At 48.6% G+C, this 14,751-nt stretch overlaps 1 protein-coding gene across 1 annotated transcript; it reads left to right on the top strand.

The window, feature by feature from the left end:
• Positions 1-41: 41 nt before the first annotated feature.
• Positions 42-13,818, top strand: LOC149435094 (uncharacterized protein F13E9.13, mitochondrial-like). The gene is made up of 7 exons (XM_089663028.1): positions 42-104; positions 3,528-3,603; positions 3,687-3,769; positions 6,536-6,716; positions 9,017-9,167; positions 10,618-10,745; positions 13,450-13,818. Exons 2-7 carry the CDS (start codon positions 3,531-3,533, stop codon positions 13,638-13,640), a joined length of 807 nt encoding a protein of 268 aa, XP_089519154.1. The 5' UTR covers positions 42-104; positions 3,528-3,530; the 3' UTR covers positions 13,641-13,818.
• Positions 13,819-14,751: the final 933 nt, after the last annotated feature.

Genomic DNA, 14,751 nt, shown 5'->3' with positions numbered 1-14,751 from the left:
CCTTGGGGAGGGGCTACGTGTTCACAGGGGAAGGGGGCGGGGCCACGGAAGCGCGCGCCCGGCAGGTGGTGGGAGGAGCTGGATGTAAACACGGAGAGGAATCGGTGAGAGCCGAATGGATGAGTGTATGTGAGACCCGGTCCGATCTGAGCCCCCCCCCCCACTGATACAATGTAACAATCCCAACTATTGGGCTCCATCTATGGTATGCTGCCTGGACCCCCCCACACTGATACAATGTAACAACTTCCTGAATCTCCATCTATGGCATCCTGCCTGGACCCCCCCCCCCCACACTGATACAATGTAACAACTTCTCGAATCTCTATCTATGGTATCCTGCCTGGACCCCCCCATCCCCCCCCCACTGATACAATGTAACAATCCCAACTATTGGGCTCCATCTATGGCATCCTGCCTGGACCCCCCCCCCATCCCCCCCCACTGATACAATGTAACAATCCCAACTATTACTGATCCTCCATCCATGGGCTCCATCTATGGCATCCTGCCTGGACCCCCCCCATCCCCCCCCCCCCACTGATACAATGTAACAATCCCAACTATTGGGCTCCATCTATGGCATCCTGCCTGGACCCCCCCCCATCCCCCCCCCACTGATACAATGTAACAATCCCAACTATTGGGCTCCATCTATGGCATCCTGCCTGGACCCCCCCCATCCCCCCCACTGATACAATGTAACAATCCCAACTATTACTGATCCTCCATCCATGGGCTCCATCTATGGCATCCTGCCTGGACCCCCCCATCCCCCCCACTGATACAATGTAACAATCCCAACTATTACTGATCCTCCATCCATGGGCTCCATCTATGGTATGCTGCCTGGACCCCCCCCCCCCCACACTGATACAATGTAACAACTTCCTGATTCTCCATCTATGGCATTCTGCCTGGACCCCCCCCCCCCACACACACACACTGATACAATGTAACAATCCCAACTATTACTGCTCCTCCATCCATGGGCTCCAAACTTAATTCTGCTCAATAACAGTTCTGGACCTGCGAAGGTCCATAAATATGTAAACAGTTGGGGTTGTGGTAAAATTAGGTGGGTGAGCTGTGGTTTTACCCCACCCCTCTGAACGTTAAAATAACAGCTGGATGGGGCTGTTCACATGCCAGAACACCCCTCCCCCCACCGATAATATATAACTACATCACCGACCTGATGTCCATATAACACCCAAAACGTGCTCTTCGCTCCTCACAAGACCTCCTACTCTCTAGCTCCCTGGTCTCCTCCTCCCATGCTCATCTCCAGGACTTCCCCCATCCTCTGGAACTCCCTACCCCAATCCATCGGACTATCACCTACCCTCCTCACCTTTAGGGGCACCCTGAAAACCCATCTCTTCAGGGAAGCCTACCCCACCCTCTGCTAACTTGCCGACCTCCTCCACTCTTCCTACCACCCCATCCCCCACAGCTATTTCCTCCTGTGCCACCATCCCCTCCCTCCTAGATTGTAAGCTCCAAGGAGCAGGGCCCTCGATCCCCTCATGTATTGTATTGTATTGTTATTGTACTGTCTCATGTATTGTCTCCCGTTATATTGTAAAGAGCTGAGCAAACTGTTGGCGCCATAAATCCTGTATAATAATAATAATAATAATATATAACTACTGGCTGGCCGGCCATACACTATACAACCAGATTGTACAATCTCTTTTAGCTCCACCAAAACAATATCCTAGAAGGACAAACCTAAACATTCCACCAATCAATTACTATCCAATCAGACCTGCCCTTGACCTACATGGCTGATAGTAGATCTAAAGGAGATTGTACAATCAGATTGTATCATGTATGGTTACATTGTATCAGGAGCTCAGCAGAGGCCACAATGAACATACAAGGCTGGCCTGTATTAAAGAGGACCTGTCATTATGGCCGCATGCTAGAAAATCGAAACATTTCAAATGACGTTTTACCAGTGTATGGCCGGCTTTAGATTGTAAGCTCCTTGTGGGCGGGGACTGAGGAGAAGGTACGGGTCCTGCATACATTTTCCACACTATAGTGGCAACAATAATGATTATAGTTTGCCTTCCCTTCTCCCCCCCCTTCATCTACATGATAATCCGGGACAGGACAAGGGGTGGGCAGGAGGGGCGGCTGCCCTGGGCACGGTGGGGATTTTGGTGGGTTGTACTAGAATGGGGGATCAGGAGGGAGAGTGGATTTGTGCTAGGAAGGGGGACTTGTGCTAGGAGGGGAAATTTGGAGGGGGGGGATAAGTCCTAGGAGAAGGGATTTCATGGGGGGGGAGGGTGATTTGTGGGAAGATAAGTCCTAGGAGAAGGGATTTCATGGGGGGGGGGGTGATTTGTGGGGGGATAAGTCCTAGGAGAAGGGATTTCGTGGGGGGGGGGGGGATTTATGTACGGAGATGAAATTTGAGAGATAGAGGAATTGTGCTGGAGGGGGGAGTTGGGAATGGAGAGGATTTGTACTGGAAGAGAATTATTTTGGGGGAGAATTTTGGCTTGGGAATTTACGCTTAGGAGGTAAGGGTGCAGATTAGTGCTCAGATTTTTCTTTGGGGGGGAGAGGTTTTTTTGCTGCCATGTAATGCTTATACATTTTGGGGGGGGGGACGACACCATTTGGTATCTTCTCCCAGGGCGCTAGATGACCTTGACCCGACACTGATGCTAATTATATCACTGGGTCTCTGTGCTTCTCTAAGCAATGCAGGAAGATCATAGCTGGTGGGAGGAGCTAAGTGAAAACATCACATCTCAGTACTCCTCTCAAGTGCCCTCAGTCCTGATGCTAGCAGTGGGAGGAGTTATGCAAATATCAAAATGCTTTGATGGGTGGGTGTCCTTCTGGAGGAGTGGGCGTTCCTAGGCAGGCTGTATTTGCATGCAGACCGCCCTAGGTAACGCCCACGTGTGATGTTGTTGGTTTGGAGGAGAGTCATTCCTTAAGGTATCCTGACAAGTCTGCATGAAGCAATCCCTGGCCCGGGACACAGCAACAGGATCATTTTTTTTTAGAAAAGCTCCACCTTTTAGCCTCAAAAAGCTGCCCTTATGCTCCAGTTCAGCGCCTTCAATGATGTCATCAGTCTGCTGCATGCAGGCCTTGAGCTCCAGTCCAGAGCCTTTGCCTATGCTGAGATGATGTCATCAGTCTGCTGCAGGCAGGAGAAAGCATTTCCCCAGTCCCCCCCCCCCCCCCACCCAGCGATCTGTACATTGTAACTTTTTATCAGCAGGGGCTGATCTGTGTCAAATGTTTGTGAACACAGCCAAGAACTGCACAGGCACCAGTATTTACATGACTGTGTCTTCTCTTAGCCAGCATTTCTGTCCACAAAGTAGATGATGACGTTGAATGATGCCTGAAAAAAAGATGGCGTCGTCCTTGTGGAGAGAAAAACAGATGAAGGCACTGTCAAGGGGGAGAACTATGAAATCTTTGGGTGGGGGGGGGGTTGGGGTAATAAATACCTGGAAGGGTTACTCAGACACATTATTTTCTCATTCCAGGCCATGAAGTTTTTGCAGCTCTTTGGCAGGCTGAAGTCGGTCGTCATTGGCATGGTGCACCTCCGGGCGTTGCCGGGTAGGTGCTCCTCCTCTACATGAACTGAGTGATATCTGTGTGATTTCCCCACTCACCTTCCTCCGTCTTTCCAATCCCATTAGGCACTCCTGGTGGCGGGCTGTCGGTGGCTCAGATTGAGGAGGAGTCGTGCAGGGAAGCGGAACTCTACAAGAAGGCCGGCATTGTAAGGGTTAACGGGTCTCGCCTCGCAGGTCACATGACGTGTTGTGGGGCTCATGATGGCTCCTTATGTCTGCTGGGGAATGGCAGCAGTAAGATCTCCTGCCTGGGTCTGTTCCCGCCCAGCTTGGAGTCTGGCTCCTCCTACTACAGCAGAGGTGTGGTCATTTCTTCTTTTGCCTTCTCCAGCCTTCCCTCCAGTCTTGTACATTTGTAGCGGCTCCTCCCCTTCAATCTTACACAGTTGTACCGGCTCCTCCCCTTCAGTCTCACACAGTTGTACCGGCTCCTCCCCTTCAGTCTCGCAGTTGTAGTGGCTCCTCCCCTTCAGTCTCGCACAGGTGTACCGGCTCCTCCCCTTCAGTCTCATACAGTTGTATCGGCTCCTCCCCTTCAGTGTTGCACAGCTGTACCGGCTCCTCCCCTTCAGTCTTGCACAGCTGTACCAGCTCCTCCCCTTCAGTCTTGTACAGTTGTACCGGCTCCTCCCCTGGGACACTATTCCTCCCACTGACACCAATGATGGAGAACTATTCCTCCCACTGACACCAATGATGGGGCACTATTCCTCCCACTGACACCAATGATGGAGAACTATTCCTCCCACTGACACCAATGATGAGGCACTATTCCTCCCACTGACACCAATGATGGAGAACTATTCCTCCCACTGATACCAATGATGGAGAACTATTCCTCCCACTGACACCAATGATGGGGCACTATTCCTCCCACTGACACCAATGATGGGGCACTATTCCTCCCACTGACACCAATGATGGAGAACTATTCCTCCCACTGACACCAATGATGGGGCACTATTCCTCCCACTGACACCAATGATGGGGCACTATTCCTCCCACTGACACCAATGATGGAGAACTATTCCTCCCACTGACACCAATGATGAGGCACTATTCCTCCCACTGACACCAATGATGGAGAACTATTCCTCCCACTGATACCAATGATGGAGAACTATTCCTCCCACTGACACCAATGATGGGGCACTATTCCTCCCACTGACACCAATGATGGGGCACTATTCCTCCCACTGACACCAATGATGGAGAACTATTCCTCCCACTGACTCCAATGATGGGGCACTATTCCTCCCACTGACACCAATGATGGGGCACTATTCCTCCCACTGACACCAATGATGGAGAACTATTCCTCCCACTGACACCAATGATGAGGCACTATTCCTCCCACTGACACCAATGATGGAGAACTATTCCTCCCACTGATACCAATGATGGAGAACTATTCCTCCCACTGACACCAATGATGGGGCACTATTCCTCCCACTGACACCAATGATGGAGAACTATTCCTCCCACTGATACCAATGATGGAGAACTATTCCTCCCACTGACACCAATGATGGGGCACTATTCCTCCCACTGACACCAATGATGGGGCACTATTCCTCCCACTGACACCAATGATGGAGAACTATTCCTCCCACTGACACCAATGATGAGGCACTATTCCTCCCACTGACACCAATGATGGAGAACTATTCCTCCCACTGACACCATGGATGGAGAACTATTCCTCCCACTGACACCATGGATGGAGAACTATTCCTCCCACTGACACCAACGATGGGGCACCATTCCTCCCACTGATACCAATGATGGGGCACTATTCCTCCCACTGACACCAATGATGGGACACTATTCCTCCCACTGACACCAACGATGGGGCACCATTCCTCCCACTGATACCAATGATAGAGAACTATTCCTCCCACTGACACCAATGATGGAGAACTATTCCTCCCACTGACACCAATGATGGAGAACTATTCCTCCCACTGATACCAATGACGGGGCACTATTCCTCCCACTGACACCAATGATGGGGCACTATTCCTCCCACTGACACCAATGATGGGACACTCTTCCTCCCAATGACACCAATGATGGGACACTATTCCTCCCACTGACACCAATGATGGGGCACTATTCCTCCCACTGGCACCAATGATGGGCACTATTCCTCCCACTGACACCAATGATGGGCACTATTCCTCCCACTGACACCAATGATGGGGCACTCTTCCTCCCACTGATACCAATGTTGGGGCACTATTCCTCCCACTGACACCAATGATGGGCACTATTCCTCCCACTGACACCAATGATGGGGCACTATTCCTCCCACTGATACCAATGATGGGGCACTATTTCTCCCACTGACACCAATGATGGGGCACTATTCCTCCCACTGACACCAATGATGGGGCACCATTCCTCCCACTGACACAAATGAAGGGGCACTATTCCTCCCACTGATACCAATGATGGGACACTATTCCTCCCACTGACACCAGTGATAACCTGTAACACAGGAGGGTAGTTCTGACTTCACTGTGCGCATGCTTGTTCCAATGGAATGACTTAATATGTAGCAAAGCAAAGGGTCAGCCCTGGAGCTTATTGAACAAGTAGGTAATGGCAACTTCCATTTCTCTGACTGCTGTCAGCCTTTGTTAGCCTGAAATGGCTCCAACAGAGCCGGCGGCGCAGTCATTGTATATAAATGGGGGATCTGTTAGAGACATTCATGTCCTGCACAGTCCCGGCTGCCTCTGATCAGATGCACGAGTTGGCGGTTGTCAGAGCCGCTGGTGACACAGAGATCCCCCTGGACTCTGATTGTTGATCCAGCGCTGGGACTGTGACGGTGACATTGTACGGACCGTGACATGGCCTTTGGATTGTTGGGCGAAGTGCTGATGTCGGTGATTTTCTCTTGTCAGGACGGCCTCATAGTGGAGAACATGCATGACACCCCGTACACCCTGAACGTCGGACCAGAAATTACGGCGTCCATGGCTGCTGTGTGTGCCGCCATCCGCCAGACCTGCCCTGACCTTCCTCTAGGGGTCCAGATTCTCGCCTGTGCCAACCAACAAGCGCTCGCTGTGGCCCATGCAGTAGGTACGTGGATAGCCCGGTGATCATTCTCTGTGTTAAATTCCCATCATTCCTTACACACCACTAATGTCCACTGAAAACCTCGTCTGAATTCTCTTCTGTGACATCACTGAGAATGCAGCCTATCCATTCACTAGAGAGCGATGACATCACTGAGAAAGCAGCCTATCCATTCACTAGAGAGCGGTGACATCACTGAGAACGCAACCTATCCATTCACTAGAGAGCGATGACATCACTGAGAACGCAACCTATCCATTCACTAGAGAGCGATGACATCACTGAGAAAGCAGCCTATCCATTCACTAGAGAGCGGTGACATCACTGAGAACGCAACCTATCCATTCACTAGAGAGCGATGACATCACTGAGAACGCAACCTATCCATTCACTAGAGAGCGATGACATCACTGAGAATGCAGCCTATCCAATCACTAGAGAGTGATGACATCACCGAGAATGTAGCCTATCCATTCACTAGAGAGCGATGACATCACTGAGAATGCAGCCTATCCCTTCACTAGAGAGTGGTGACATCACTGAGAATGCAGCCTATCCATTCACTAAAGAGCGATGACATCACTGAGAATGCAGCCTATCCATTCACTAGAGAGCGACGACATCACTGAGAATGCAGCCTATCCCTTCACTAGAGAGCGGTGACATCTCTGAGAACGCAGCCTATCCATTCACTAGAGAGTGGTGAGATCACTGAGAATGCAGCCTATCCATTCACTAAAGAGCGATGACATCACTGAGAATGCAGCCTATCCATTCACTAGAGAGCGACGACATCACTGAGAATGCAGCCTATCCCTTCACTAGAGAGCGATGACATCACTGAGAATGCAGCCTATCCATTCACTAGAGAGCGATGACATCACTGAGAATGCAGCCTATCCATTCACTAGAGAGCGATGACATCACTGAGAACGCAGCCTATCCATTCACTAGAGAGCGATGACATCACCGAGAAAGCAGCCTATCCATTCACTAGAGAGCGATGACATCACTGAGAACGCAGCCTATCCATTCACTAGAGAGCGATGACATCACTGAGAACGCAGCCTATCCCTTCACTAGAGAGCGGTGACATCACCGAGAAAGCAGCCTATCCATTCACTAGAGAGCGATGACATCACTGAGAACGCAGCCTATCCATTCACTAGAGAGCAATGACATCACCGAGAGAGCAGCCTATCCCTTCACTAGAGAGCATTGTTATCACTGAGAATGCAACCTATCCAATCACTAGAGAGGGATGACATCACTGAGAATGCAGCCTATTCATTCACTAGGGAGGGGTGACATCACTGAGAATGCAGCCTATTCATTCACTAGGGAGGGGTGACAGATCTATTCATCAAGTCTTTGTATACAGGACACACCTATATACTGTATACACTGTACTATATATATGCGGCTTCCTCCTCTGCAGTGCATTGTGATGGTAATGTTTGTTTTTATCCCATAGAATCCCGATTGGCTCTTTATTTTGGTGTAAGAACTTGTCTCTCTTGTCTGACCTCAATCCTGCTCACAATACACAGAGAGAGGGGGCGGGGGGGGCGGGGAGCGGGAGGACGGGTGTCATGTAAACACTACACTGCACATCCCTCTATCTGGGATTATTATACGTTTTAAAATCTTTTCTTAATTGACTTCTTATACCCTTTGTGCTGTTCACTGCCTGACTGTATTTCCAATAGAAAAGTATAGCTGCCGTTAGCATCCTTGCAGAATGACTGCTGAGATAAAATCAGTCACAGGTTAGGCCAGCTAGTATAGTTTGGAATCAGGCTGGTAGCTGGATCGATGACACTGAGAGGAGGGGTGAAGTGCGCACTCTCTGTGATCCATCGTCCTCCCTGTTAGAACACTCTCCTTGTTCTGTCTCTCCAATCTAAGCATTGAAAATGTGATCTCTGTAACTTACAGTTGTGATGAGATAGCGATAACTCCAATCTTAGCTGAATATCACAGGCAGTGACTCGATCCAGAAGACATCTTGTAGATCTTGTGAAATTTTTTCCATAAACTGAGAGAATCTTACAACAATGAACATCTGATAGGTCAAAAGATCATAATGTGCTGTGCTTCATGAGACATGAGGCTTGCTGAAATGCATTACTGGGAAAAGGGGTGGGGCTATCTATACAGCAAGAACTAACCAGAGGAAAGGGAGGAGCAGAGACAAAATATAGAGAACACTTAAAGGCATATGACAGTCATGTGACACATGAGCCCGCCTACGTAGGCCAACATGGAATGAATGTTTAGCGCTCCATTCATTTGCGTTCCAGGACTAGACTTTATCCGAGCCGAGGGCTTCGTCTTCTCGCATGTCGCTGACGAGGGGATGGTGAACGCCTGCGCCGGAGACCTTCTGCGATACCGCAAAGCCATCGGAGCCGAACGCATCCAAATATTTACCGACATTAAGAAAAAACACAGGTAAGCCGTGCAAACCTGTCCTAGAAATATTGAGGCCGCCATGGCTGGAAATGATGATTGCCTGGCTACTTATCTGATGTCAATGCTGCAAGGTCACCGATCCATACCATATTTGTCTCCTCCCCTTGGCGCAGACCCCGCCCTGCTTATACATAGTTAGTCTGGCTGAAAAAAGACAAAAGTCCATCCAGTTCAACCATTAAAAAAAGTTATAATCCTACACCCACAGTTGATCCAGAGGAAGGAAAAAAAATCCAATTTGCTCCTGCAGGCGAAAAAAATCCTTCCTGATCCCCCGAGAGGCAATCGGATATTCCCTGGATCAACTTTCCCTATAAATGTTATATCCAGTTATATTCTGTGTATCCAAGAAAGAATCCAGGACTTTCCTACAGCAATCCACTGAGCTGCCCACAACCAACTCTTGAGGGAGTCTATTCCACATTCTCACAGCTCTTACTGTGAAGAAACCTTTCCGTGTTTGGAGATGACATTTCTTTTCCTCCAGATATAAAGAGCACCCCCTTGTCCTCTGTGCTTATGTTATAAAACAAATTATATACCTTTTTTTTTTTTTGGGTCAAATCATGTGACCTCACAGATCCTCCTCATTAAAGGTGGGCGGGTCCAGAATGCTAACATATAAGGGGGTGTCGCTCTTTGCAGGGTTCTCTGGTGAGCCCAGGCTGGCGTGATGACGTGACCTCAGGTGACGGGTCCGTGACAGCCTGAGCTCATAGACAGCAAGGTTGCGGACTGCAGTTTTGGGGGGGAGGGGCAGAACACTGAGACAGTCATGTGGGCAGCACGGTGGCTAAATGGTTAGCACTTCCGCCTGGCAGTACTCGGGTTGCAGGTTCAAATCCCAACCACGGCACCACCTGCCTGGAGTTTGCATGTTCTCCCTGTGCCTGTGTGGGTTTCCCCTGGGTACTCCGGTTTCCTCCCACACTCCAAAGACATGCTGGTAGGTAAATTGGCTCCTGTCTAAATTGTCCCTAGTATGTGTATGTATGAATGTGAGTTAGGGACCTTAGATTTTACGCTCCTCGGGGGCGGGGACTGATGTGAATGTACAATATATAGGTAAAGTGCTGCGTAAATTGACAGCGCTATATAAGTACCTGAAATAAATAATAAATAAATAATGTGTGCTGCATAAACATGCTGACAGGAGGAAAGAGCAGGGGGATGGCCTGCCTGTGCTCCTCCACTGCCCAATCACAGGCTAGGGGATGCAAGGTGACCAAGCTGCGGTGGAGGAAAAATCTGACCACTAACGTTAAGTACTGTCAGCAGAGCTGTGTAAATCTCAGGACTGGATGGACGCAATTACCGATCCTTTGGCAGTTCCTGTGTATGTATTTCAGCTCCCGAATTAGTTGTTTGGCTTTTTGATATATACTATCGTGTTCTTCTAATGGACCATTGCCTGCACTGCCCCCATCAGCTCCCATGCGATAACAGCGGATGTCTCGGTGTCAGAGACGGCAAAGGCTGCAGAGTTCTTCCTCTCCGATGGACTGATAGTGACCGGAGTGGCCACAGGACAGGAGGCGGATCCCAGAGAACTCCGAGGTAATACAAGATGAGATATTCCCGATGTACAATACACAGTAATGTCCGTTCTCCCAGAGATGGAGTATGGAGGGCAGGAGGATGAGATCTCTGCTTGTTCTTTGGTGTCACTGAGACCCATGAACGTATTAATGGCAGATTTGTAGTACAAGCTACATTCCCTTTTCTCCACAGGTAGGTGAACGATTAGCTGCCAGATGGAAGGAGACTTTCCAGCATCCTGAAAATTGTTTCCGGCAATAATGATTATTCCCAGCAGTCAGAAGAGCTCATTTCTGATCCTTTATATTAGTGAGGACCCAACGCAGACCTCCACAGTGAGGGGTCAACAGCAATGCCACTGACACCCATGTTGGCGGCTTTTATTGCATCCACTGACACCAGTGCTGGGGGTTATTATTGTAGTCACTGAAACCAATGCTGGGGGATATTACTTTGCTCACTGACACCAATGTTGGGGGTTATTATTGTGTCCACTGAAACCAATGGTGGGGGTTGGTATTGCGTCCACTGACACCAATGCTGGGGGTTATTATTGTGGTCACTGACACCAACGTTGGGGGTTATTTTTGTGGTCACTGACACCAATATTGGGGGTTATTTTTGTGGTCACTGACACCAATGCTGGGGGGTTATTAATGTGGTCACTGACACCAATGCTGGGGGGTTATTAATGTGGTCACTGACACCATTGCTGGGGGTTATTATTGTGATCACTGACACCAATGCTGGGGGTAATTATTGTGATCACTGACACCAGTGCTGGGGGTTATTATTGTGGTCACTGAAACCAATGCTGGGGGATATTACTTTGCTCACTGACACCAATGTTGGGGGTTATTATTGTGTCCACTGAAACCAATGGTGGGGGTTGGTATTGCGTCCACTGACACCAATGCTGGGGGTTATTATTGTGGTCACTGACACCAACGTTGGGGGTTATTTTTGTGGTCACTGACACCAATATTGGGGGTTATTTTTGTGGTCACTGACACCAAGGCTGGGGGGTTATTAATGTGGTCACTGATACCAATGCTGGGGGTTATTATTGTGGTCACTGACACCAATGCTGGGGGGTTATTAATGTGGTCACTGACACCATTGCTGGGGGTTATTATTGTGATCACTGACACCAATGCTGGGGGTAATTATTGTGATCACTGACACCAATGCTGGGGGTTATTATTGTGGTCACTGACACCAATGCTGGGGGGGTATTAATGTGGTCACTGACACCATTGCTGGGGGTTATTATTGTGTTCACTGACACCAATGCTGGGGGTTATTTTTGTGATCACTGACACCAATATTGAGTTTTTTTATTGTGCTCACTGACACCAATATTGGGGGTTATTATTGTGGTCACTGACACCAATATTGTGTTTTTTTTATTGTGATCACTGACACCACTATTGGAGGTTATTATTATGATCTCTGACACCAATGCTGGGGGTTATTATTGTGGTCACTGACACCAATGCTGGGGGGTTATTAATGTGGTCACTGACACCAATGCTGGGGGGTTATTAATGTGGTCACTGACACCATTGCTGGGGGTTATTATTGTGATCACTGACACCAATGCTGGGGGTAATTATTGTGATCACTGACACCAATGCTGGGGGTTATTATTGTGGTCACTGACACCAATGCTGGAGGTTATTATTGTGGTCACTGACACCAATGCTGGGGGGTTATTAATGTGGTCACTGACACCATTTCTGGGGGTTATTTTTGTGCTCACTGATGCCAATATTGGGGGTTATTTTTGTGGTCACTGACACCAACTTTGGGGGTTATTTTTGTGATCACTGACACCAATGCTGGGGGTTATTATTGTGGTCACTGACACCAATGCTGGGGGGTTATTAATGTGGTCACTGACACCAATATTGAGTTTTTTTTATTGTGCTCACTGACACCAATATTGGGGGTTATTATTGTGGTCACTGACACCAATATTGTGTTTTTTTTATTGTGCTCACTGACACCACTATTGGAGGTTATTATTATGATCTCTGACACCAATGCTGGGGGTTATTATTGGGGTCACGGACACCAATGCTGGGGGTTATTATTGGGGTCACGGACACCAATATTGGGGGTTATTATTGTGCTCACTGACACCAATGCTGGGGGTTATTATTGTGCTCACTGACACCAATGCTGGGGGTTATTATTGTGCTCACTGACACCAATGTTGGGGGTTATTATTGTGCTCACTGACACCAATGTTGGGGGTTATTATTGTGCTCACTGACACCAATGCTGGGGGTTATTATTGAGTCCATTGATACCAATGCTGGGGGATATTATTGAGTCCATTGATACCAATGCTGGGGGTTATTATTGAGTCCATTGATACCAATGCTGGGGGTTATTATTGTGCTCACTGACACCAATGCTGGGGGTTATTATTGAGTCCATTGATACCAATGATCACTCCCACTTGCTCCTACGGTGTACATTACTGTATGTTGCAGAAAAAAAAATGACTGCCCAGCAGGCTTCCTAACTCAGCACAATGCACTTCAGAGCACAGAAACACACGACTGTTGTGTGGCCCTCTGGAAGGGTCAGGGGCCCCAATATTTTCACATTGGTCACCACTGCTTTCCATCCATGCTGTAAATGATGAATGAACCAATCACATTGCCTGTTTCCATTGGGTTGCTGACTCCAAGGATCCACCTTCCCATTGTAGAGATCCAGCGATCGGTTCAGATTCCGGTGCTGATTGGATCCGGGGTGACGGCGGACAACGTGAAGAATTACATCGACGCCAACGGCTTAATCATCGGATCGCACTTTAAAGATGGCGGAGACTGGCGGAACGCGGTGAATTATGACAAGGTCGTGGCCTTTATGGATGCGGTCAATGAGCTAAGAAAGTGACCATGTGACAGCCATGTCCCCAACGGTACTCCGCCCTTCCCCCGATCGCTGGGGGTCCTACCTCAAGTGGCCTCCCGCGGGTGTAGAACGCCCAGAAGCGGTCATGTGATCACTAACGATCCTCACCAATAATGATCCTGTAACTATGTAACAATAAAGTCTACAATGATTAAAATCATTTAAAGTTCCATTTGAATGCAATTAAAGTCCTGTTACTTCCCTTCACAGCTAGGTGGCGCCAAATGACTGTAATATGTTCTCACTCTCTGACACCCAGGATGGCTATGGGGGAGGGGCGGGGCAACCAAAATTACCAGATCCATTATTTGAAGGGGGGAGGGGGATGTCATCAATATATCGATCGTTTTAGATGCTTCTTTTGTAGCTCCTGGATCCACCCCAGGAAGGGGGATCGTTCTTTGTTTTACAGCAGCCGTGACGTTATGTTGCGATTTGGGGGACAAAGGGGGTGGAGCTAGGGGGTAGACTACACGGATCTAGTAAAACGGCACTGTTCACTTGCCCCTCCCACAAATGAGCACTACCCAGTGATCAGTGAACTGGGTGGCTGTGGTTAGATTAAGACAGTGGTCTCAAAACTGCAGCCCAGGGGCCAGATGTGGCCCTTTGCCTGCTTTTATCTGGCCCTTGGGGCACTGTTCCATCCACTGATACCAACAAAGGGGCATAATTCCCCCCACTGACACCAATGAAGGGGTAAAATTCCTCCCAACTACGCCAATGATGGGGCACAAATTCTCCCAATGACACCAAAGATAGGACACAATTCTTCCTAATGACACCAATGATGGGGTGCACTTTCGACCAATGACACCAAAAATGGGGCCCAGTGACACCAAAGATAGGACATGGTATGTTGCATGTGTGCGTTGCATTAAGGTATTGAAATTACATTTAATAAAAAATACATTTGTTCTGTACGATTTGGACAAAATCAAATGTTCTCGGGCTATTCTGTCTGCAGATTGAATGTGCGAATGGGAGAAATACCCTATTATGGCCACTAGATGGTGCTGAGGGGCATACGTCTTTCTTTTGATAGTCATTGCCATCTAGTGGCCATGATGTGGTATTGTTACACTTTCGATCT

The sequence above is a fragment of the Staurois parvus genome, unplaced genomic scaffold (assembly GCF_062004578.1).
Source record: "Staurois parvus isolate SC_StPar_1 unplaced genomic scaffold, SC_StPar_1.0 ptg001614l, whole genome shotgun sequence".
Taxonomy (NCBI): Eukaryota; Metazoa; Chordata; class Amphibia; order Anura; family Ranidae; genus Staurois; species Staurois parvus.
This window is presented reverse-complemented; position numbering and strand designations above follow the sequence as displayed.

Bases quoted from the DNA above. Each gene is read 5' to 3' on its own strand.
- LOC149435094 (XM_089663028.1), top strand. From the start codon at position 3,531: ATGAAGTTTTTGCAGCTCTTTGGCAGGCTGAAGTCGGTCGTCATTGGC. The intron at 3,770-6,535 runs GTAAGGGTTAAC...TTCTCTTGTCAG, and splicing joins TCTACAAGAAGGCCGGCATT to GACGGCCTCATAGTGGAGAA. The intron at 9,168-10,617 runs GTAAGCCGTGCA...TGCCCCCATCAG, and splicing joins GACATTAAGAAAAAACACAG to CTCCCATGCGATAACAGCGG.